The sequence below is a fragment of the Oncorhynchus gorbuscha genome, linkage group LG07 (assembly GCF_021184085.1).
Source record: "Oncorhynchus gorbuscha isolate QuinsamMale2020 ecotype Even-year linkage group LG07, OgorEven_v1.0, whole genome shotgun sequence".
NCBI lineage: Eukaryota > Metazoa > Chordata > Actinopteri > Salmoniformes > Salmonidae > Oncorhynchus > Oncorhynchus gorbuscha.
The window spans coordinates 20155551-20181430 of record NC_060179.1 but is presented as its reverse complement, the minus strand read 5'-3'; the positions used below and the strand labels follow the sequence as shown (position 1 = coordinate 20181430).

General features: G+C 41.5%; 1 protein-coding gene across 1 annotated transcript in view; it reads right to left on the bottom strand.

The window, feature by feature from the left end:
- Positions 1-19255, bottom strand: part of LOC124039606 (melanoma receptor tyrosine-protein kinase-like) — a 50447-nt gene extending 31192 nt beyond the window's left edge. Inside the window, 1 exon segment of the mRNA XM_046355755.1 lies at positions 19028-19255. Within this exon segment, the coding sequence (XP_046211711.1) occupies positions 19028-19106 (79 nt within the window). The 5' untranslated portion in view covers positions 19107-19255.
- Between the last annotated feature and the right edge of the window lie 6625 nt (positions 19256-25880).

The window sequence follows — 25880 nt, the reverse complement described above, 5'->3', positions numbered from 1 at the left end:
GGTTCTTGGTCAACTCCCTGACCAAGTCCCTTCTCCTCCAATTACTCAGTTTGGCCTTGTGGCCAGCTGTAGGAAGAGTCTGGATGGATCCAAACTAATTCCATTTAAGAATGATGGAGGCCACTGTGCTCTTGGGGACCTTCAATGCTGCAGAAATGTTTTGGTACCCTTCCCCAGATCTGTGCCTCAACACAATCCTTTCTCGGAGCTCTACGGACATTTCCTTTGACCTCATGGCTTGGTTTTTGCTCTGACATGCACTGTCAACTGTGGGACCTTTTATATAGACACATGTATGCCTTTCCAAATCATGTCCAATCAACTGAATTTACCACAGATGGACTCCAACCAAGTTGTAGAAACATATCAAGGATGATCAATGGAAACAGGATGCACCTGAGCACATTTTTTTCGAGTCTCATAGCAAAGTGTCTGAATACTTTAAGGTAAGGTATAAGGTATTATTTTTTATAAATGTGCAAAATTTCGAAAAACCTTTTTGGCTTTGTCATTATGGGGTATTGTGTGTAGATTGAGGGACATTTTGATTTCATCAATTTTAGAATAAGGCTGCAATGTAATATCATGTGGGGAAAAAAAGGTAAGGGGTCTGAATACTTTCCAAATGCACTGTATGCATCCATTGATTCTTGAAGAATATACCGTTTAAATGCCTCATGCGCTTAGTTTCACATCAGAACCCAAAATAGAACTTGTTTAACTCCAATGTTTGTAAACAAACACTGTTTAGCATAAACAAAACATGGTTAAAACTATATGGCCAGTCCTTGTATCCATAGCGCTGCCTTTGAATTTGAGTTTGGTATCATTTCTCTAGGCCCATCCCCCTGCTTTACACTGAAACAGTGGTGGAGAGAATGCTTTGTTTTTGTTGATAGCCACTTTGAGTAGAATTTTCATTTCAAACCCCTTTCTTTGTTTGTTTTTACATTCATGAATATTGACAAATATAAAAAATAATATTAAACATTTTTCAAAGGGTTTTCTAATGATCAATTAGCCTTTTAAAATGATACACTTGGATTAGCTAACACAATGTGCCATTGGAACGCAGGAGTGATGGTTGCTGATGATGGGCCTCTGTACTTGGATTAGCTACCACAACGTGCAATTGGAACACAGGAGTGATGGTTGCTGATGATGGGTCTCTGTTCGCCTATGTACATAAATAATCAGCCGTTTCCAGCTACAATAGTCATTTACAACGTTAACACAATGTCTACACTGTATTTCGATCAATTTGATGTTATTTTAATGGACCAAAAATGTGCTTTTCTTTCAAAAACAAGAATTTCTGAGTGACCCCAAACTTGTGTGTGTGTGTGTGATACTACTCATATTACAGAGAAAGCGATAAAACTTCATACGACACCAATGCCTTCAGAAACACTATGGAGTCTTAAAGGAGGCCTGGGTAAGGCCAAAGTGTCAGAAATATACCAACTTTGATAAATGAATTCTCAATTATGCTTTTGGATACAAATGTCAAATATGTCAACAATCCTTCCTTCAAAGGACTATGCTATGGAAGACATTTTGTAAAAAGCCCTTAAATCATGGTCTTTTTTCTTCTTCTGAGGAATCACTCTATTGGATTAGAGCTCTATGTTCCTCCTGCTTTGTTTGTGAAAAAAAAACAGGTTTCAGCTGATTGTTTAACTTGGAAATCCTCGACTACAAGGCCATGCCAGACTTCATAGGAAGAAGTTCCTGTTGTACTGGGTGGGGATATATGAGAGAGATTTTGCAATCTCACTCTTTTTTTATAATTTCAAATGACATTTTTCTTTACACCTACTGTATGAGTACATTTAGCTGACATTGCAACTACTGATGATGCCAATTGTGTGTTTGCATTATATCCATTGTTTTCTGTAAGAGGCATTGAAAGGGATTTGTCTTAGCTTAAAATATAGAACTAAAGTTCCAGTCATAGTTTCCATGTGTAACGGTCCACAGATGACCTCTGTCCACCCCTGTGTGCCTGCCTCTCCCCTCCCTCCTCACAGAGAAGTGTGGAATTCCCTGAGTCTATGCCATGTATCCTTTGGGCAGTGCTAGAAAGGGATGGAGGGAGGGGAGGAAGGGAGATGGAAGAGTGAGTGGACACTGGTCGTTGAGATAAGAGGAGCTTCACGGTCACAGAGGGTTTGTACAGTCTACGCAAAACGCACGCACACAAACACAAGTGCACACATGCACACACTCACACTTTCTCTATATTACAGAAACACACCTGGTCCCAGTCATTCATTCGCATAGGAAATGGGATGAACGGACTAACTGCGCCCTTCCCACTCACCTCCGCTGTCTCTTTAAACAGTCTCTCAGACTGCTGGCTGAACAAGGGAGAAGAAATAATGAGAGGAAAGGGCCTTTTCGTTTCATTCAATGTTCTTGCTACAAATGCCCGTTGTGCTGAATGCCCCTCAATCCTGCTGTCTTATAAGGTTCCACACAGGCATCCTATTTCCCAAGTAATAATAGCCTTTGAATGACTAAAACATCACCGATAATATTTTTTTTATATGAAAATGCTCAGAATTGAAGAAATTGTACCTTCTCTCATTTCTAACTATCAGAAAGCCTGAAAGAACAGCCTGATTGGACAGGGAGCTTGACTGGCAGCTCTTTGAAACACTCATGTGGTCGTTGCCAGGTAACAAGGTAAACAATAGGCCATGTCATTGATGACGAGATAAACAATGGGCCACATGTCATTCTGAGCCTAAATAGTATGCCTCAACACACTTTCTCTGCAAAATGTCAACAGTGCTGATCATGGACCGTTTGGATATCAGACAAACAACAGAAATACAAAATTGTGTTTGTTTTGTAACTAACTGCAGAATACAGTTCACTAATACACTTCACAATAATTAGTAAAGCCTGAGTCACCTTAGAAGCTTAGACATAAGAGCATGTACATGAACACAGGACACAAAAGGTGTACTGGACAATGTATTGGTGCCTCTGCATTAGCATTATAGATGACAATATGTTCAGAACTGTATGTATTGATCAGACATTTATTTGATCATTTGCAGTAGGTCAGAATAGCTGAAATATTGATCTACATGAACAGATGAGAAATAATGGTGAGACATCATTTGACAGAAATAAAAGAGCCATAGGCCTAATATAGGCATCCTAATATAGGCATCCTAATATAGGCATCCGGTCACCCTACAGTATGCAGGATCCATTGATTCGTACAATTTGTGACACTCATGTCCCGTCTGAATGCTTGAGAAAATATACATACAAAGTAACAAAATCTGATATCATATCACATAAAAGTGATTTACTTAGGCTTTAGGAAATGCAACCAACTACAGAGATTGATGAGGAGGATCCATGTACCACGCTTCAATCACGCAAGCTTCAGTCACCCACTTGGCTTCAGTCGCCCCCAAGATTGAGGCGGGAGACCAATCCAGTTATGGCCTCCTTGCCAGACCTCTCACACTGGACAGACAGGGGTCCTGGGATGGACACCTCGCACAGCTTCCCCACCTCTGGCGCTGGATCACGGGTGACCTCGTTAAAAAGAGATCCAGGAGCCCATCTACATAAAGTAATGTTCTTGAAAAGAGAAATGTTTGTTAAATGGGCAGTGAATTTAATTTCCTTTCATTTACTGTTATGATGCAAGCAATTTGTTGTAGTGTTGATGTGATTTTTTTAAGTACTCAATATGAAATATGCAATATTTGGTTGTGCACCTTTTCTTTCTTGTTTTGGATTTGGATTTTTTTGCGTGCCTGAAATGCTCAATTGATACAGATTTTAAATGAATAACTACGACTCTGCTAGGTCTGTCTTCCTAGGCTTCACAGCATATCCCCCCTTTACCTTGGGAAAGCTGATTATGTATCACAGCATTCCTGCTGTGGCGGTTGCCTGGGAAGCTGTGCAGACAGAGTAGTGGAAAGACAAAGGGAGATGGAAAATAATAATACCATCCTCCTCCTACTCATCATGACACAAGCTACATCCACTGTAAGACAACAACCCATACATTAGAATGGCAAAATGTAATTTTCAAGGGTCAATTACAAAAACTATACACATTGCAACTCCTTTTGTGGACAACATTCCTTCGTACCAGCTGTGTGCTGATGTAGGGGGCTAAGGGCTGGTAGAACAACAACCATATAGTGACTATCAGGTGTGTTACAGAAAATATACCGTTCACAAGTCAAAGCAGCCACAGTTGAGTTACAGTGCCTTGCGAAAGTATTCGGCCCCCTTGAACTTTGCGAACTTTTGCCACATTTCAGGCTTCAAACATAAAGATATAAAACTGTATTTTTTCAACCACAAGTGGGACACAATCATGAAGTGGAACGACATTTATTGGATATTTCAAACTTTTTTAACAAATCAAAAACTGAAAAATTGGGTGTGCAAAATTATTCAGCCCCCTTAAGTTAATACTTTGTAGCGCCACCTTTTGCTGCGATTACAGCTGTAAGTCGCTTGGGGTATGTCTATCAGTTTTGCACATCGAGAGACTGAAATTTTTTCCCATTCCTCCTTGCAAAACAGCTCGAGCTCAGTGAGGTTGGATGGAGAGCATTTGTGAACAGCAGTTTCCAGTTCTTTCCACAGATTCTCGATTGAATTCAGGTCTGGACTTGACTTGGCCATTCTAACACCTGGATATGTTTTTTTTAACCATTCCATTGTAGATTTTGCTTTATGTTTTGGATCATTGTCTTGTTGGAAGACAAATCACCATCCCAGTCTCAGGTCTTTTGCAGACTCCATCAGGTTTTCTTCCAGAATGGTCCTGTATTTGGCTCCATCCATCTTCCCATCAATTTTAACCATCTTCCCTGTCCCTGCTGAAGAAAAGCAGGCCCAAATCATGATGCTGCCACCACCATGTTTGACATTGGGGATGGTGTGGTCAGGGTGATGAGCTGTGTTGCTTTTACACCAAACATAACATTTTGCATTGTTGCCAAAAAGTTCAATTTTGGTTTCATCTGACCAGAGCACCTTCTTCCACATATTTGGTGTGTCTCCCAGGTGGCTTGTGGCAAACTTTAAACGACACTTTTTATGGATATCTTTAAGAAATGGCTTTCTTCTTGCCACTCTTCCATAAAGGCCAGATTTGTGCAATATATGACTGATTGTTGTCCTATGGACAGAGTCTCCCACCTCAGCTGTAGATCTCTGCAGTTCATCCAGAGTGATCATGGGCCTCTTGGCTGCATCTCTGATCAGTCTTCTCCTTGTATGAGCTGAAAGTTTAGTGGGACGGCCAGGTCTTGGTAAATTTGCAATGGTCTGATACTCCTTCCATTTCAATATTATCGCTTGCACAGTGCTCCTTGGGATGTTTAAAGCTTGGGTAATCTTTTTATATCCAAATCCGGCTTTAAACTTCTTCACAACAGTATCTCGGACCTGCCTGGTGTGTTCCTTGTTCTTCATGATGCTCTCTGCGCTTTTAACGGACCTCTGAGACTATCACAGTGCAGGTGCATTTATACGGAGACTTGATTACACACAGGTGGATTGTATTTATCATCATTCGTCATTTAGGTCAACATTGGATCATTCAGAGATCCTCACTGAACTTCTGGAGAGAGTTTGCTGCACTGAAAGGAAAGGGGCTGAATAATGTTGCACGCCCAATTTTTCAGTTTTTGATTTGTTAAAGAAGTTTGAAATATCCAATAAATGCCGTTCCACTTCATGATTGTGTCCCACTTGTTGTTGATTCTTCAAAAAAAAAACAGTTTTATATCTTTATGTTTGAAGCCTGAAATGTGGCAAAAGTTCGCAAAGTTCAAGGGGGCCGAATACTTTTGCAAGGCACTGTATCTAACGTTAGCCCCACGATCCCTAAAAAATGTTGTCTACCATGTCAGACTCATTAAACTGATACATTAATTATGGTCAGCGCTTGCTAGATCCACTGTCAATTATGGTTGAGCATCCATCTTCAGGATTAGCTTCCTGGCAAGACCCATTGAATGTTCTCCCCAATTTGATAAAGCAACTTCACTCGAAATGTGCACTGCTCACGCGTGACATGATCGTAATTTCGATGCAGCCTGTCCACCCAAAATGAAAAGCAGCCACTGCTGTCAGATGTCTTCATTCATAGGAAAATAGTGTAGGGTTCATTTTACATTATGGCATGCAGTCACAAGACGGTGTGCTTTTGCCGGCGTTCTGGTAAGTAGCTTGCTAGCTAACTGTCAAGCCACAGATGAAAGGTTACCAGTATCTTCGGTCGTATGTCCTGCTTGAGCTACTGTGGCTGGTTTAAGGTTTGTAAACAAAGCCAAAGCAAAGCATAGGTGCATGTGATGACAGTTTTAAGGTGGTATATTTAAATGACTTATGGTAATAAGATGTTACCATTGCTGTACTACATTTCTGGCTTTATTTTTTTTAAATATATTTTTTAAATTAGATTTATTTCACCTTTATTTAACTTGGTAGGCTAGTTGAGAACAAGTAACAACTGCAACCTGGCCAAGATAAAGCAAAGCAGTTCGACACATACAACAACGCAGTTACACATGGAATAAACAAACATACAGTGAATAATACAGCAGAAAAAGTATATATACAGTGTGTGCATATGAGGTAAGATAAGGGAGTTAAGGCGATAAATAGGCCATGGTGGCGAAGTAATTACTATATAACAATTAAACACTGGAATGGTAAATGTGCAGAAGATGAATGTGCAAGTAGAGATCCTGGGGTGCAAAGGAGCAAGATAAATAAATAACAGTATGGGGACGAGGTAGTTGGATGGGCTATTTACAGATGGGCTAGGTACAGGTTCAGTGATCTGTGAGCTGCTCTGACAGCTGGTGCTTAAAGCTAGTGAGGGATATATGTGTCTCCAGCTACAGTGATTTCTGCAGTTCGTTCCAGTCACTGGCAGCAGAGAACTGGAAGGAAAGGCGGCCAAAGGAGGACTTGGCTTTAGGGGGGTGGATGCTGCTATGGTGACCAGTGAGCAGGGACAAGGCAGGGCTTGACCTAGCAGAGACTTGTAGATGACCTGGAGCCAGTAGGTTTGGCGACGAGTATGAAGCGAGGGCCAGCCAACGAGAGCGTACAGGTCGTAGTGGTGGGTAGTATATGGGGCTTTGGTGACAAAACGGATGAGACTGTGATAGACTGCATCCAATTTGTTGAGTAGAGTGTTGGAGGCTATTTTGTAAATTACATCGCCGAAGTCGAGGATTGGTAGGATGGTCAGTTTTACGAGGGTATGTTTGGCAGCATGAGTGAAGGATGCTTTGTTGCGAAATAGGAAGCTGATTCTAGATTTAATTTTGGATTGGAGATGTTTAATGTGAGTCTGGAAGGAGAGTTTACAGTCTAACCAGACAGCTAGGTATTTGTAGTTGTCCACATATTGCATTTAGTTTTCATTGCATTTAAGAGCAGTTGGAAGCCATGGAAGGAGAGTTGTATGGCATTGAAGCCCGGTAGATTTGTAGGGGTCCAGATTTTGCAGCTCTTTCAGAACATCAGCTATCTTGATTTGGGTGAAGGAGAATATGGGGAGGCTTGGGCGAGTTGCTGTGGGGTGTGCAGGGCTGTTGACCGGGGTAGGGGTAGCCAGGTGGAAAGCATGGCCAGCTGTAGAAAAATGCTTATTGAAATTCTCAATTATAGTGTATTTATCGGTGGTGACAGTGTTTCCTAGTCTCAGTGCAGTGGGTAGCTGGGAGGAGGTGCTCTTATTTTCCATGGACTTTACAGTGTCCCAGAACTTTTTTGAGTTTGTGCTACAGGATGCAAATTTCTGCTTGAAAACATTAGCCGTAGCTTTCCTAACTGCTTGTGTATACGAGTTACCTAACATCCCTGAAAAGTTGCATATGACGGGGGATATTTGATGCTAATGCTGCATTGTGAACCTGGATGACAGGTTATGGAGCAATTGCTGATGCAAATGGCCAGTGTCTTCAGGAAGTATTCACACCCCTTGACTTTTTCCACATTTTGTTGTGTTACAGCCTGAATATAAAAATGATTGCATTTAGATTTGTTTGTCACTGACCTACACACAATACCTCTTAATGTCAAAGTCGAGCTTTCTTTTCAGACATTTTTACAAATGAATTAAAAATGAAAAGTATTCAACCCCTTTGTTATGGCAAGCCTAAATAAGTTCAGGAGTAAAAATGTGGTTAACAAGCCAAATAATCAGTTGCATGGAATCTGTGTGTTTTAATAGCGTTTAACATCATTTTTGAATGATTATCACATCTCTGTACCCCACACATACAATTATCTCAAATCAAATGATTGTATTTGGCGCAGGTGACAAATAAAGATTTATTTGATATCTGTAAGGTCCTTCAGTCAATCAGTACATTTCAAACACAGTTTGAACCACAAAGACTAGGGAGGTTTTCCAATGCCTCGCAAAGAAGGGCACCTATTGGGTAAACATAACAAAGCAATACATTGAATATCCCTTTGAGCATGCTGAAGTTATTAATTCAACTTTGGCTGGTGTATCAATACACCCAGTCACTGCAAAGATAAGTACATCCTTCCCAACTCAGTTGCCAGAGAGGAAGGAACGCTCAGGGATTTCACCATGAGGCAAATAATGGCTTTAAAACAGTTACAGACTTGAATGGCTGTGATAGAAGAAAACTGAGGATGGATCAACAACATTGTAAAATACACCACAATATTACTCTAATTGACAGAGTGAAAAGATGGAAAGCCTGTACAGAATACAAGTATACATCCTTTTTGCATTAAGGCACTAAAGTAATACTGCAAAAATGTGCCAAAGCAATTCACTTTTTGTCCTGAATACAAAGTATACAAATCTCTTCATATTTTCAAGCATAGTGGTGGCTGCATCATGTCATGGGTATGCTTGTAATTGTTAAGAACTGGGGAGTTTTTCAGGATAAAAAAAAAGAGCTAAGTACAGGCAAAATCCAAGAGGAAAACCTGGTTCAGTCTTCTTTCCACCAGACACTGGGAGATTAATTCACCTTTCACCAGGTCAATAACCTAAATCACAAGGCCAAATCTACACTGAAGTAGCTTACCAAGAAGACGGTGAATGTTCCTGAGTGGCCGAGTTACAGTTTTGACTTAAATCTACTTGAAAATCTATGGCAAGACCTGATTATGATTGTCAGGCAATGATCAACAACCAATGTGACAGAGCTTGAATAATCTTTGAAAGAGTAATGTGCAAATGTTGCACAATCCAGGTGTGGAAAACTCTTAGAGACTTATCCAGAATGACTCACAGCTGTAACCACTGCCAAAGTATCCACTCAGGGTTCTGAATACTTATGTAAATGAGATATTTCTGTATTTCAAGAAATCATTTTTAGTAAATTTGAAAAACTTCTAATGTTTCCACATTGTCATTATGGGCTATTGTGTGTAAAAGTGTAAAAGTGCCCACCACTTTTTTAAAATACATTTTGAATTCAGCCTGTAACATAACAAAATGTGGAATAAGTCAGGGGTGTGAATGCTTTCTGAAGACACTGTATGTAGTATATGTGTAGGATCTTAATTTGAGACAGTTTTCTAGAGCAGGAAAATAATCATGCAGCAACAGGAAATGTGAATTATTATGTGAATTATAATTAATGGCCATTTTTGTAGGGGTTAATACATTTTTTGTAAGGGAAATCAAGTCGGTGGAAATGACAAACTTCAGAAGACTTTTTAAACCTCAAATATACACTACAAGTTTTACATTTCCTGCATTGCATGAAAGTTCTTCTGCAACAGGGTGATCAAATTAAGATCCTACATCTGTATGTATTAAAGTGAGCCTATTCCATTGGTGGTAGACACTTATTACGAGGAAAGCGCATGATAGCCATTAGCCACCCCTCATTAACTCAATAATAGAGTTAATGTGCATTCCATCTTTACAACATTCTTCTACTATAACAGGGTTTCCTGATCCTTGGGTATTACTGACTGTGACCGGTCAGCTGACACCAATTTAATCAGTTCCCAAGTGCTAATCTTACTGAAGTTTAATCAGTGGGTATTCTAAGCTGAAAAGGGCAGATAGCTTGTATGTGTCTGGCACAATAAAGTAAAGGGGTTACACTGTCAATCACAGCTTAAGTATTTGACAGACAAGTCTTTCTGATGCAGTGTGCACAGTGCAGGAAGGTTGTTGTAGGGATAAGTGTTTTAGCATAAACCAATCACATTGAGGCACTAATATATTGTAGATATGCTGTGCGCTGATAACTCTAACCGTATCCCCCTTGATTCTTGCTAATGAAAAGCGTGAAAATCTCAGCGGTAGGCAGGAGGCTGCATTTGGAGCAGCAGAAGCACATGGTTCAGATAATTGGCCAACATATTTATCCCCAGTGTTCCCCTCTCAAGGCCAGAGAACTTGGACTTTCTGTTGTTTACCCTTTTCCAAATGACCGGCGACCCTGTTCTCTGTGCTTTGCCGTTTAACCCTAAGCGCACTCTCTCTCTCTCTCTCTCTCTCTCTCTCTCTCTCTCTCTCTCTCTCTCTCTCTCTCTCTCTCTCTCTCTCTCTCTCTCTCTCTCTCTCTCTCTCTCTCTCTCTCTCTCTCTCTCTCTCTCTCTCTCTCTCTCTCTCTCTCTCTCTCTCTCTCTCTCTCTCTCTCTCTCTCTCTCTCTCTCTCTCTCTCTCTCTCTCTCTCTCTCTCTCTCTCTCTCTCTCTCTCTCTCTCTCTCTCTCTATCACTCACTCAGCTCTTTTTACAGTCCCCCCCACCACACACATCCAGTAAGTCATATTTCATCCTGTCATCCTTTTGACTCTACTCTCTCTCTCTCTCACCCCCCCTCTAGTCGACGCTTTTCTCTCATTAATGTGTCTACTGTGGGAACGTGGTATCATCAAGAATAGAGGGCGTTACCAATTCTGAATCTCTTTCTAGAGTTTTACCGTCTGTAGAATTGTGGGGTTTTGCTCGACTAGCTTGGTTGCTAGTCTGTTTTGGGTTTAGCTAACTAGTCATTGTCTTGCCTTGGCATGCATGAACACACATGAACGTTGGTCATTTCCTGCAAGAGGAGGCAACTTGGCACTTGTTTGCACATCCCTCACCTCAAGTGTGGGTCATCATTCACAATCAATAAGTGTCAAATAACAAAGCATCAGCACTGGTGTCTCTGCTCTAAAACTCTACAGCCAGACCCTACAGCGTAGCCTAGTGGTTAGAGCGTTGGACTAGTAACCGGAAGGTTGCGAGTTCAAACCCCCGAGCTGACAAGGTACAAATCTGTCGTTCTGCCCCTGAACAGGCAGTTAACCCACTGTTCCCAGGCCGTCATTGAAAATAAGAATGTGTTCTTAACTGACTTGCCTGGTTAGATAAAGGTTAAAAATAAAAATAAAACACATGTACATTAGAAACTTGGCATATCACTTTAGAATGCAGAACATCACTTTGTGTGCATTTGCGGGAGTCCGACATATGTCGGTCAAACAAACCTTTTTGGGTGGGAAATCGATAGGTTTGCTAGGGACGAATCAATGAGATTTACAGGAGATTATTAACATTGACGCCCACCACTTAGTGTCGCAAGTGCATTATCGATCCTGATGTAGAGCAGCCGTTCGAAAGTGTTTGTCCTGTCCTCCCACATCAAGCACGAGTCAAGTGACCCATCTATCACTTGTTATGTACACTATGTCTTGTTTAACAAACGCCTGGTATTTCGACATTAGGATGTGCTCTATGGCAGATAAATGATGTTTGAGTTGGGATTCATTTATTGATCTGGAAATTACGCTAGACCTCACTGAAAACCAGACCCTAGTTAAAAGAGGTGAAATCCGTCAAAAATGAACACTGAACTGAGCCAGAGGCAGGTGACCCTGATGTTTCAACATGTCATGGCAATGAGGATTTTAAAAACCAAACAAGCCTTGTTTGTCAAAGCAGGGAGGAAGATTCAAATTGAGGAAAGAAAAATCAACACATTACCCACTTGGCACAGATGTCAATTCAACGTCTATTCCACATTGGTTCAACGACATTACGTGGAAACAACGTTGATTCAACCAGTGTGTGCCCAGTGGGTAGAGACGTTAGAGACATATTAGAGACGTAATATATAGTCATGTCACACATCCAGTAAGTCTCACAACTGGATTCACTCTGTCACATATTCATTGTCATATATTTCATCCTGCCATTCTTTTGACTCTATTTTGGATGAATTACCTGTCTTTTGTGAATTAGAAGGTGTGGTACACTACGTGATAACAATCTTAGATCCAGATGAATTCGAAGCAATGGGTCTAGGTGGAATCTTTCACCCCCCAAAAAATGCCATCTGCAATCTGACACCTGAACTGAAACAACAGGAGGAGTTGTCACTCTGAAAGAATAGGAGAAGGGCTTTTTTGCTTCTTATCTCAATAGGATCACAAAAATTCTTCTCTCCCAGGTGAATGTCTCGCATTCCATCACCATGACTGACTGGTCTGAAAACTTTACATATGAAAAGAACACCACATAGGAAGAATCAACCCAGTGACAGGAAGTTGTTTTTTCAGCCCCCAATCCGGAATTTCGCAACCCTTGGACTCGAGAATATCAGATAAGGTCTCCCTGTCTCTCGTAGCGAGAGACAATAATATTATTCACTGAGCAGTCCCCCTTTAGGTCCAAGAATGTTGCCAAGAAAGACAGAAATGTGTAACAGCAGTTTTATATTGAATTTGAGCAAATTACATTAAGGCTGCTTTAAATTAGAGAGTGCAGTTAACAAGGAGGAGGCACATATGTAGTATCTATAGAAACACTGAAGTGCCTCAGATTAAATAAAATAGCATAATGGTTTGTTTGTCAGTGTGTTTTCTAAGGGTTATTGGAGAGTAAACGTTGCGGTCATTGCTTAAAATTCACATGACTTATATTACATCTAAAAAAGGGCAATATATTGAAAGTGTGTTGGTGAATATCTGAGTTAAACCTGTTTTGACACTGATAGGACTCAGACAACTTTAAGGGAACAACTGTCTAGCACCAGGTTTGAGATAGTATACTCGAAACTCAAGACAAGAGAGGATCTCTACTCCAGGGGTGGCCAACACTTCCTGGAGAGCTACTGGATAGGCAGGTTATTGATCCAGCCCTGCCCTAACATACCAGTGTCAGCTCTTTATCGAGACCTAAAGAGCAGCTGATTAGTAAAAATCAGGAGTGTAGGGAAGGTCTGGAACAAAAGCCTGCACACCCAGCAGCTCTCCAGGAGGAGGGTTGACCACTCCTGTTCTACTTCAACACACCAATTGCTGTAGTTATTACTGGACATAAGGACAACATGAAAAAAAAGTGAATCTAAGCCTGACTATGGTCTCTTGTAACAGTTTATTTACACCTATTTATCCTGGGATTTGGTGGAATCCTTTCCAGCCAAAACTAATCTAGCCTGGTCTGTCCCATAAATTACTTTTATGATTTGTTAAATGAAAATAAGCGATTAAGCCCAGGGGGAAAACACATCTGTAAGTCTGCTCATGTAAAAATAGATACTTTTCACGCCCTGACCTTAGAGAGCCGTTTTATTTCTCTATTTGGTTAGGTCAGGGTGTGATGTGGGGTGGGCATTCTATCTTTATTTTTATGTTTTGGCCGGGTATGGTTCTCAATCAGGGACAGCTGTCTATCGTTGTCTCTGATTGGGAATCATACTTTGGTAGCCCTTTTTCCCTCCTTCAGGGTGGGTAGTTAACTTTGTTTGTGGCATTTTGCCCTGTAAGCTTCACGGTTGTTTTCTCCTTTGTTGTTTTGTTGGCGTCATTTTTATAATAAAAGGAAAATGTACGCTCACCACGCTGCACCTTCGTCCACTTCTTTCAATGGCCGTGACAATACTAGAGATTTAGTCATTTCCATGTAAAAGGACCCATGAGCACTAACATGTGAAGTTCACAGGATCATGTAAAAATGGTTGTCAAATGAAAGTGTCAATATATATATTTTTTAATTAAGGCATATTTATATTTTCAACCATTTCCCATCACAAAAATTAGGAATAAGCAAAGGCTTTGATTTCTGGTCAAACATATGGAAAATGTTTTTTAAAAAGGTATTAGAAACACATCAAAAAACAATACTGTTGAAAAATCCCTGCCAACTAATTTCATCGTGTACTTTTTGATATTTTTGTTCTGCCTTCTGTACGTTTTTCAGAAACATTGCATTCTGCCTTGAAATTCCTTCACCTAATGAGGGACGATAATGAATGTTCACAGTAACAAGTAAAGGTAGAGCCATCAATTAGTTACACTCAACTGTACTATACTGTTCTCTACTGTACTGTATTGTAAAGGCAATGTGTCATGCCATAGCTGACACCATGTTTCTGCAGACATCATTGAATCTTAATTCAGAGCAGATATTTAACATTGTTTTCGGAAAACATGGGCACATAAAATACAGTTTTTATTTTTACTCAACTTTCCATCTTCACATTTCTTCCAGTAAATGTGTTTTTGTAAAACAAAATGTGTAAATTGTTAAAAGTAGTCCTTGTGTATAGAGTAGTGTGGTTTGCTAAACTTGGAAATCAATGGTTTTTGTTTGGCATACTTTTTAAGTGAGATTCAATTACCTTCGAATTGCCAAAGTGTTTGCACCAACCAACAAGTGTGCACTTGTTTTTGTTAAATTGGGAATAAAACACACAGAAAAAGCTAAATCATAAAACTCTTAATTTAAACTTGACCTTGCATTAAACCGTCTTTCACCCTTGTTTTATCTTTATGTTCATTAAAAAAAAGTATTCCCTCATATACTTGCCAAAATTTTGCTTGCCAGAATTTTTAGAGCTAAATGAGTTCATTGCAATTCAACCAACAGAGCAGCCGTGATTTGTGAGATATGATGTTATTGGACTAACACTAATAAGTGTTACAGAATAGACACAAGTGACCTCCCCCCTGGGTGATATAATTGGATATTCAGGCCTAAAATCAATGGAGCATTATTTACTCTCTACACACTCAATAACAGATGATGCCTAAATGGCTAACAAGTGCTGTATTGACATTGTTTTTGAATCATGTGTGGCATCACGTGTCAAATGTTAAAGTGTTCAAATTGATTTCTAATTCATTTCTAGCAAATACTGATTTATGGTTAATTCTCAAAAGGTTCGATTTCGCCTAGTGAAAACGGTATTGTGAAAACAGCAATGAGAAAGCAGCCCTCCTTGGTTGGAGAGGACATATCATTTGGGGAATAGACCATTTATGCTTGAGAGGCCAGCATTTTGACAGACTCTGGAGCCAAATGCCAAGGCTGGACAGTGTCCTTGTCGTACCATAGACATAGCTGATTAGAACTAATGCCGTAGACACAGCCACGGAGCTATTTAGGCGGATTAGTAAAATATATGCTAAACAACACTAAATCAACAAAATCCAAGTCATGATAGAAGAGAAACAAATCTCAAAGTTATTTGTTTACCAGCTTGGATGCTGCTCACTTTAGTGTCATATAAGGCCATATATCAGGAACTTCTTGTTGTAACACCTGATGGAAGGTGGTTTAAGGTTCCACAAGTCAAACGGACACTGTGTTCTTTAGACAGGGGTCTAAAGAACATATAACAGATTTAAAAACTAAAAAGGTAGTAAAGGCATGGTAGACCTATCTGTCTGGTCATCCAAGCAACTGAACACGTTTCCAAAATCAGAATAATTGTGATATCAAAACAAAACATTCAAAATATTCAATCACTTCCAAGAAACGGGGAGGTGTTTGACATTTGACCAACTTCTTTTCAATGTACATTGATACTTCCTTTTAACATTTGAAACAGAGGTGTTCCAGGTAGGGTTAGAGTGCACAGGTTGATGGGTAAAACACTCTCACAAATGGAGCCGAGGGAAATTCCGCCCAGAACTTGACTCCACATGTTTCGAGAAAGAAAGAAATGTTTCCATTTCTCAAATAGATTGCTTCCGTTAAAAATGTGTGTTACCTTTGTGTTGTTTCGGCATTGCAATTCAAATTGAGATACTGCATAAACCAGACACAAAGAAAGGACATACAGACAGAATATGTAGAAGATTTCCATTTGAAGATCTTATGATACTTAATTCCGAGTTCCACCGTACCTTCTCCGAGTTGATACAAAAAAAAAAAAACAATTTCATCACACCTGGTAGTCTATGGTGCTTCTACTATAAAATCCTTCAGTCATGTGTGTGACCTATACCTATCTGGTTTGCTGTTGTAGTTCTTCCCCACTACACCAAGTGAGACCTTTTAGTGAGCATTCATTTAGCAGACACTCTTAATGGGTAAAGGCCAGATGAGCCTTGTGCGGCTGGCTGGTTTGACTGTTTTTACAACACATGAAGTCTGTTAGAGGCCACAGGCAGGGTATCACTAGGTAAACTCACAGGGTTCACAGTGGCAAATGCTTTAGTTGTCCTCTGTCAACAGATTCTCAAAGAGGAAAACATGCCAGAGGCTAAAACACAGGGCTGGTCATTAGACTGATGCCACAAATTGAGTTTGAAGGACTTATCATGCACACCTAAACTTTATTTTTTTATATATATTTTTAACCTTTATTTAACTAGGCAAGTCGGTTAAGAACAAATTCTTATTTTCAATGACGGCCTAGGGTGGGTTAACTGCCTTGTTCAGGGGCAGAACAACAGATTTGTACCTTGGCAGCTCAGGGATTCAAACTTGCAACCTTGCGGTTACTAGTCCAACGCTCTAACCACTAGGCTACCCTGCTACCCTAACCAGTCCTATAAGTGCCTAGTGGAGTGAAGGTCAGTGCTACTTTTCAGCCCAACAAATCTGTTTTATTTCCCTCTTTTGCTTTTCTCTGCATTGAAAGAGGACACCATTCACTGAGAGTATCATCTCAATGCTAAGGCTATCTGGCAAGGTCTATTAATACCCATGAACAATAATAATAATACCTCTTCAGCTAAGTATGTCAAACCAGGAATAACATGCTAGAAAATGGGAGCCGAAAAAGCTTTCTCCTCAAATGCATTGAAATAATATGTAACAGCTGGACAACAAAACAAAACCCATGATGGACCCTTGACACAATAAAATGACCCTGAAATGCAGACGGCTGCAATTGAGAACCTGGCAAGAGCTTTAGAGAACAATAGCTTCCTTTGAATCAAAACAGCAGCAAACATCACTGAACCACTATCATATGAGAAGGTCATTACATTCACCAATTTGAGATGGGTCTTCCAATCAAATGAGCAATTTACTTGCATGAAATAATTGCGTTCATTGTATCAAGAACCTTGTTACGTTGTTATTAACACTCAGTTATTTAATTCTTTAAGACATTGAGGATCACAATTGTACTGATAAACCAATGATACTTGTTATTTAGAAGCCTGTGTTATAGTGGAAACAGAGGGAACATGTCTAAGAAGTCAATGATGACAAATGAATTCAATTCAAACAATGTACTGAAGAGGAACACTAATTGCCATAGACACAAACCAGGATAATTGGGGTGTGAGCCTTAAGCAAGGGTCCTTCCAGGAGCTACTGTTTGTTCAAGCTGCTGTGTGAGGCCAGTCAAAGAAAAGGAACAGTCAGCTATTCTTACTCAAAGATGAACAATAACTAAATTATTGTCTCTTATGATGACGTCTGTTAATTACAGAAACAAAATATAAGAAAATCATGTCAGCATTGTATAGTTCAATTTACATCCATTTTAGTAGGCTACCCAAAAAGGAGAAATCATTCTTCATCATAAATTATGAAAAATGTCAGACTTTATAGTGGCTCACTGTAGAAGGTAGTGAATTAAAAAAGGGAATAGACATTGTAACCACCAATTCCATTTCACCTACATCTAATATGACTGAATTCATCTGGCAAGCAGAACATGTTCTTTCCTCTAAATCACAGTTTATAAAGGAAATGACTGCTAAATATGTCTAATATTATTATGTTTTAACCAGAGACACTGTCTATCTCTCTGACTGCACTTAAAAATCAAGAAATGTAGAGCAGAATAAAATAGATACCAGAATTGTCCATCCATTTTGGTTAGAATGGAAATGTGTACCTGGCTTTTGCCCAACAACCCCAGACAAATGCCTAACCAGATCAGACACTTCCACAATCTGCTAACAATCTGGTGTGTTTTCAAACTAGCGGGAGTCCCAGACAGCTAGCACTCTGGCCAGATCAGAGGGTCTCCTACTGCAGGTGGTTGTCCACAGAGGAGCCAGGGGGACAAGGGGCAGTCCCTGCTCCATGGGGGACCCCGTCTGTCATCACCACCATCTGGACTGGAGACCCACTTTGGCACAACACAGGACCAGATTTGGTCTCCTCTTTCCCAGTGGTGGCTAATGTGCCAAGACAGTTTAGACATGGAACAGGCAATGGACAGTCTCAAAGCAGTCCTGGAACGCCTGTGGGTTAATTAGGTACAAATAAACTATAGACTATTGCATTTCATTTTAAGTTTGATGTGTAATGTTTAATGTGTAAGGAGTGATGATGCAGCTTTAGTTTAGGCCTATAGTCATAGTGTTTCTGCTTAGAAAATGAAAAGTATTATTTTGGTTAGAAATAGCCTTAAAACGTACGCAGTGACAGGGACAACCATTGCAGAGCTCTATGTATATATATAAAGTCCTTAAGCAGGTGTTCAGAAAAGTAGGCTAAATAGCTCTCAAGTGTAGGCTATTCATTTGCATTTTTTAAAAGTTTAAAGTTGATATACGTTTGTCTACTGATCAATAGAGATAAATACTATTGAAATCATGTGACACGTCTTCGGAATTAAGCTACATGATGTGGATGTCTCCTTTAAAAAAATGTTTGGCAGACTTTTCCCCCGACCAATAAACAGGTTACAGTGTTATATCCAGTAGAAGAAGCATTGTCATTTAGAATTCCGTGTCAAACATTCCGTTTAAGTAGCCTAGGCTAACCTAGTACTAATTCCCACATTTGACCAAATTCCCCACAAGCAAAGTCGGTCTCACACCTACCTTTCTTGTGCGCTGTCAGTGTCACGCAGCAGCCCATGCAGAACAAGGCAGCAATAACTATTCCAGTTTCAGGTCGCATTGTTTCCAAAATGTGTTATATTCAATGAAATTAGAGAAGAAATGTATCCATAGTCTTGGGCGAACCCCTTTATGTGATGTATCTACCCCCACTTTACGTCCAGGGGAGGTAAGAGGTGTAGTCTATTTGGGTGGGACTTCGTTGAACTGGCACTCTCTCTTTTCCTGGTGATTGGTCCTCTTCCGTCTCTAGTATCGCAGTCAGAGCAACTTTCAATTGTTTTGACGTCATTTGGAAGGAGTATAGTTCGAAAGCAAAGCAGTCAAGTGCAAAGTTATATCAAGCATGGTCTTTCACAAGCACAGGCCATTGGATACGTTATCTCAAATTGGTCTATCCCTGGCTGAAATAAAATGGTATAAGGTTGATATGTTCATATTGCAAGTAGGATACATGCCTAGGATTCTTATTGCAAGCTATTGTCTAAACAGGGGTGTATTCAACCTAGGGTTTTGAATTACATAGGCTACCTACAGTAGAAAAGAGGATAATATCTTCTTTCTATGTTCAACTTTATTTCTCAACTCCTAATATTGCGAAAATTGCACTCATTAGAGATAATTACACTCACTGAAGCAGAGTATGTGAGCTCCCACTCAACGCTCCACGTCTTTCCACCTCCTTTCCCCACTCCACTAAAAATCGCTTTGAGTGCTCATAGAAAAAAATGAACTGCTGCTCCAAATTCGTTCCATTAATTTTTTGTTTAAGAGATCATATAACAAACACCCCTTCTACCTTTGTGTCTATGTAACATTTGGTTTGGAAGTAGGTTATCGTAAGAAACGTCAACATTTCAACATGTCATAGGCTATTAAACAAGGACCTACCTGATGATATGTGGCCACTGTGTTTAAAAACAACTTGCTTTTTGTCTAATCTATTGATGATCAGATAATTCAGTTGTAACGGGCTCTGTTGCACTAAGGGGCGCGATGCCCTACACAAATCTAAGCGGGCACAAAGTATGTGAAAATGGCAGCGGGTGGGCCGGAGGGGGGATATGCCCCCATCTGGAAGTTGGAGAATTTAGCACTTTTCAAACACCTGAAACTGCTTTTTCCTGCAAACATTGTGCTTTTTTGGGCATATCCAAGCATACCCCTTGAGCTGTCTGTATCCTCCTGACTGGCGGTTTTTTAAAAGAAACTAGATATGCGTCTCTGCATCTCTGCTAAAATCTGGGTAAAATATTTAAAGGAATGTGAGTCTTATTCAGTACATTTAGCAATTGCTTGCATTTCTGAAGTCTACCAACCTAGCTACTCTAACTTGACTGATAGCCTGAACATGCTTGGTAGCTAGTTATAAAGTTGGGAGATTGGGAAAGTGGCTTAGCTAAAGCCAACTTCATAAAAATTGCTACAGATGTAGGATCTTAATTTGATTGCCCAGTTGCAGGAGAACTTTCCTGCAATACAGGACATTTTTAACTTGTAGTGTATTTGAGGTTTAAAAAGGCTTCTGAAGTTTGTAATTTCCACATTCAAATTACAGACTATTTTCCCTTACGAAAAATGTATCAAACCCTACAAAAATATCAATTAATTTGATTCCAAATAATAATTCACATTTCAATCTGTAGGTGGTTAGTAGTATAGGGTTTTGGGTTTTCGGGAAAATTTGACCAGGAAGATTAAAATTTTCCAGACATTTGAAAAGTTTACTGGACATCCCTCAAATCCGACTTGGCGCAGTCAGCGCCATCAATAAATGAGTGACGTTGACCAAATGAGCCACATTTACATGTCCTTAAAAACAGCCTATAACAAACTACAAAAATACTATTCCTTGTGTTTTGATGTGTAGTATACGCAAAACTTTATAGTCAATTATTTTTTAAATTGTTTTTCTAAAACAATATTCGTCCACCTCACGGTTCAGCTGTCGGTGATTTGAGCACTAAATGCATGAGGGCATTGCATGCAAAGGCCTAAAGGCTTTGGAGTCCACTGTATGATATTCATGTAAAAAAAATATATATATATGTTAAAAAGGAAGAGAAGATTAGGCCCAGCTGCAGAGAGAAATCGAGAGAGATAGAGATATGCCAGTGGCATGCCATGACACCAACATACATTTATGTCAGATGGCTACTGCTTCTGCTATGCGGATATAGCCGTACAGGAGGCTAATTTGTAAATTATCTGAATATTTTGGATAACGATAAGCATTATTTTGTTATATTATAGGATTAACTCTGGTAGGCCTGAAACATTCTTTCTCACCTCAAGTTCATCTGTCAGTTGGAGCACCAGTGAGCACAGCCATCAAAGGCCTGCAGTAGCTAAATCTTAATAATATCCCCACCACACCAAACCATTCTAAACTTTATTAGGGTAATATCAGATGTAAGTCAAGCCATTGTTCATTAGAGAAATATAAGAAGGCTGTTAAACTGAGGGAAACAGCATCACAGTTGGAACTGAATTTGGCCAAAGAAAATGGCTAAATAGAATTAAACAAAACCCTTACGATCTGGTTTAAACCTTCCCAAACGTTTTGAACAGGCTATGTTGCATTAATTACCAACAAAGGCTAGTGCCTACCGTACTCAACAAATGACAGCAATAGGATAATGTTATTTATTTTACGACAGGCCTACTTATAACCTACACTATATATACAAAAGCATGTGGACACCCCTTCAAATTAGTGGATTCGGCTATTTTAGCCACACTCGTTGCTGACAGGTGTATAAAATAGAGCACACAGCCATTCAATCTCCATAGACAAACATTAGCAGTAGAATGGCCTTACTGAAGAGCTTAGTAACGTTCAACATGGCATCGTCAAAGGATACCACCATTCCAACAACTCAGATGTCTGCCTTGCTAGAGCTGCCCCGGTCTGCCCCTGTAAGTTCTGTTATTGTGAAGTGGATACGTCTAGGAGCAATAACGGCTCAGCGGAGAAGTGGTAGGCCACAACAATAGCTCAGCAGCGAAGTGGTAGTCCACACAAGTTCAGAGAATGGGACTGCCGAGTGCTGAAGCGCGTAGCACGTAAAAATTGTCTGTCCTCGGTTGCAACACTCACTACAGAGTTCCAAACTGCCTCGAGAAGCAATGTCAGCACAATAACTGTTAGTCGGGAGCTTCATGAAATGGGTTTCCATGGCCAAGCAGCCGCACAGAAGCCTAAGATCACCATGTGCAATGGCAAGCATCGGCTGGAGTGGTGTAAAGCTCGCCGCCATTGGACTCTGGAGCAGCGGAAACTTGGAGTGTCTTTGGAGTGATGAATCACACGTCACCATCTGGCAGTCCGACAGACAAATCTGGATTTGGCAGATACCTGCTCTAATGCATAGTGTAAAGTTTGGTGGATGATTAATGGTCTGGGGCTGTTTTTCATGGTTCGGGCTAGGACCCTTAGTTCCAATTGAAGGGAAATCTTAACACTACGGCATACATTGACATTCTAGACGATTCTGTGCTTCCAGTTTTGTGGCAACCGTTTGGGCAAGACCCTTTCCTGTTTCAGCATGAAAATTCCCCTGTGCACAAAGCGAGGTCCATACAGAAATGGTTTATCAAGAAGAACTTGACTGGCCTGCACAGAGCCCTGACCTCAACCCCATCTAACAGCTTTGGGATGAATTGGAACGCCGACTGTGAGCCAGGTTTATCGCCCAACATCAGTGCCCAAACTTACTAATTATTTTGTGGCTGAATGGAAGCAATTCCCTGCAGCAATGTTCCAACATCTAGTGGAAAGCCTTCCCAGAAGAGTGGAGTCTGTTATAGCAGCAAAGGGGGGACTAACTCCATATTAAGGGCCATGATTTTGGAATGAGATTTTCGACGAGCAAGTATCCACAAACACGTTTGGGCATGTCGTGCATCTGAAACTAAATACAGAATATTTTTATTTTTAAGAGGACAAATCTGGGCATGACACCTCTGGTTGCGCTCACATTTTTACAGTCGATAGACAACTTTACTACTGTTACAAACTTAGTGTCACGGTCGTGAGAAAAGACGAACCAAGGCACAGCGGGATTTGAGTTCCACATATTTATTTAAAGTGAAACTTCTAAACAAAACAATAAACAAACACCTACTACGAACAAACAGAGCGCACATCAGCACTCAATAAAAAAATATCCCACAAAGGAGGTGGGCGAAAGGGCTTACTACATATGATCCCCAACTAGAGACAACGAACATCAGCTGCCTCTAATTGGGAACCATACTAAGAGCACCAAGATAGAAATGAAAAGACTAGAACACCCCCCTACTCACGCTCTGACCTAAACACCATAGGGGTGTGATTGTGACAGTGACCCCCCCCCCCAAAAGGTGCGGACATTCAAAACCTGAAACCAAATGGGGAGGGTAGGGTGGGTGACTAGTGTCGGTGGCGGCTCCGGTGCGGGTCGTAGCCTCCGCCCAGACCCCGGATCCGGCCATGGCGCTGGGATGAACTCTGTGCCTGGACTGAGCATTGGCGCAGAGGAAGGCTCCGGCCTTGGAGCGGTACTGGATGCCGTGCCTGGATTGGGCATCGGCGCAGAGGCGCAAAATAATTGGGTGGCAAGGCAGCGGGGCTTTGTGTGTGTGTGTGTGTGTGTGTGTTTATTTACTTGCTTATCTCAATTCTTCTAGGGTGGGTGACTAGTGTCGGTGGCGGCTCCGGTGCGGGTCGTAGCCTCCGCCCAGACCCCGGATCCGGCCATGGAGCTGGGTTGGACGCCGTGCCTGGACTGGGCACCGTCGCAGAGGAAGGCTCCGGCCTTGGAGCGGGACTGGACACTGTGCCTGGACTGGGTACCGGTGCAGATGGCACCGGACTGATGATACGCTCTTCAGCACGCCAGCGTTGTAGCCTACGCCTCGCCTCCACCTCTCTCCGGTATCCCTCATTGAATTCCTCCACACTCCGCTGTTCAGCCGACAGCTCCATGTGCACCACAGGGTTTCTGTGGCCGCGGGTCCTGGCGTCATCACTGTCCTTCCTGAGTCCTCTGCAACTCCCGCAAAGGAAGGGTCTCCCATCCTCCCATGATTTCCTCCCATGTTCAAAACTCCTTTACCTTATGAACACGCTGATTGGTCCTTGCTTGGTGGGATATTCTGTCACGGTCGTGAGGAAACATGGACCAAGGCGCAGCGTGATTTGAGTTCCACATATTTATTTAAAGTGAAGCTTCTAAACAAAATAATAAACAAACACCGACCGTGAACAAACAGAGTGCACATCAGCACTCAACAAAGAACCAAGGGCTCTTAAGAGGGAGCGGATAACGATTCTTAACTGTTATGTCATTCAGCCCTCGATAATCTATGCAGGGGCGCAGGGACCCGTCCTTTTTCTTAACAAAAAAAACCCCCGCTCCGGCGGGAGAGGAGGAGGGGACTATGGTACTGGCGTCGAGAGCTACAGACAAATAATCTTCGAGAGCCTTACGTTCGGGAGCCGACAGAGAGTATAGTCTACCCCGGGGGGGGAGTGGTTCCCGGAAGGAGATCAATACTACAATCATACGACCGACCGGTGTGGAGGAAGAGAGGTGGCCCTGGACCGGCTGAACACCGTGCGCAGATCGTGATATTCCTCCGGCACCCCGTCAAATCACCAGGCTCCTCCTGTGAAGAAGAGACAGAGGAAACAGGAGGGATAGCAGACATTAAACATTTCACATGACAAGAGACGTTCCAGGAGAGGATAGAATTACTAGACCAATCAATAGAAGGATTATGACAAACAAGCCAGGGATGACCCAAAACAACAGGTGTAAAAGGTGAACGAAAAATTAAAAAAGAAATTGTTTCGCTATGATTACCAGAGACAGTGAGAGTTAAAGGTAGCGTTTTGCGCTGAATCCTGGGGAGAGAACTACCATCCAAAGCGAACAAGGCCGTGGGCTCCCTTAACTGTCTGAGAGGAATGTCATGTTCCCGAGCCCAGGTCTCGTCCATAAAACAGCCCTCCGCCCCAGAGTCTATCAAGGCACTGCAGGAAGCTGACGAACCGGTCCAGTGTAGATGGGCCGACAAGGTAGTGCAGGATCTTGAAGGAGAGACCAGAGTAGTAGCGCTCACCAGTAGCCCTCCTCTTACTGATGAGCTCTGGCTTTTACTGGACATGAAGTGACAAAATGACCAGCGGAACCGCAATAGAGACAGAGGCGATTGGTGATTCTCCGTTCCCTCTCCTTAGTCGAGATGCGGATACCCCCCAGCTGCATAGGCTCAGCATCCGAGCCGGCGGAGGAAGATGGTAGTGATGCGGAGAGGGGGGCAACGGAGAACGCGAGCTCCTTTCCACGAGCTCGGCGACGAAGATCAACCCGTCGCTCTATGCGAATAGCGAGTTCAATCAAGGAATCCACGCTGGAAGGAACCTCCCGGGAGAGAATCTCATCCTTTACCTCCGCGCGGAGACCCTCCAGAAAACGAGCGAGCAACGCCGGCTCGTTCCAGTCACTGGAGGCAGCAAGAGTGCAAAACTCAATAGAGTAATCTGTTATGGATCGATTACCTTGACATAGGGAAGACAGGACCCTGGAAGCTTCCTCCCCAAAAACAGAACGATCAAAAACCCGTATCATCTCCTCCTTAAAGTCCTGATACTGGTTAGTACACTCAGCCCTCGCCTCCCAGATTGCCGTGCCCCACTCACGAGCCCGTCCAGTAAGGAGAGATATGACGTAGGCGATACGAGCTGTGCTCCTGGAGTAAGTGTTGGGCTGGAGAGAAAACACAATATCACACTGGGTGAGGAACGAGCGGCATTCAGTGGGCTCCCCAGAGTAACACGGCGGGTTAT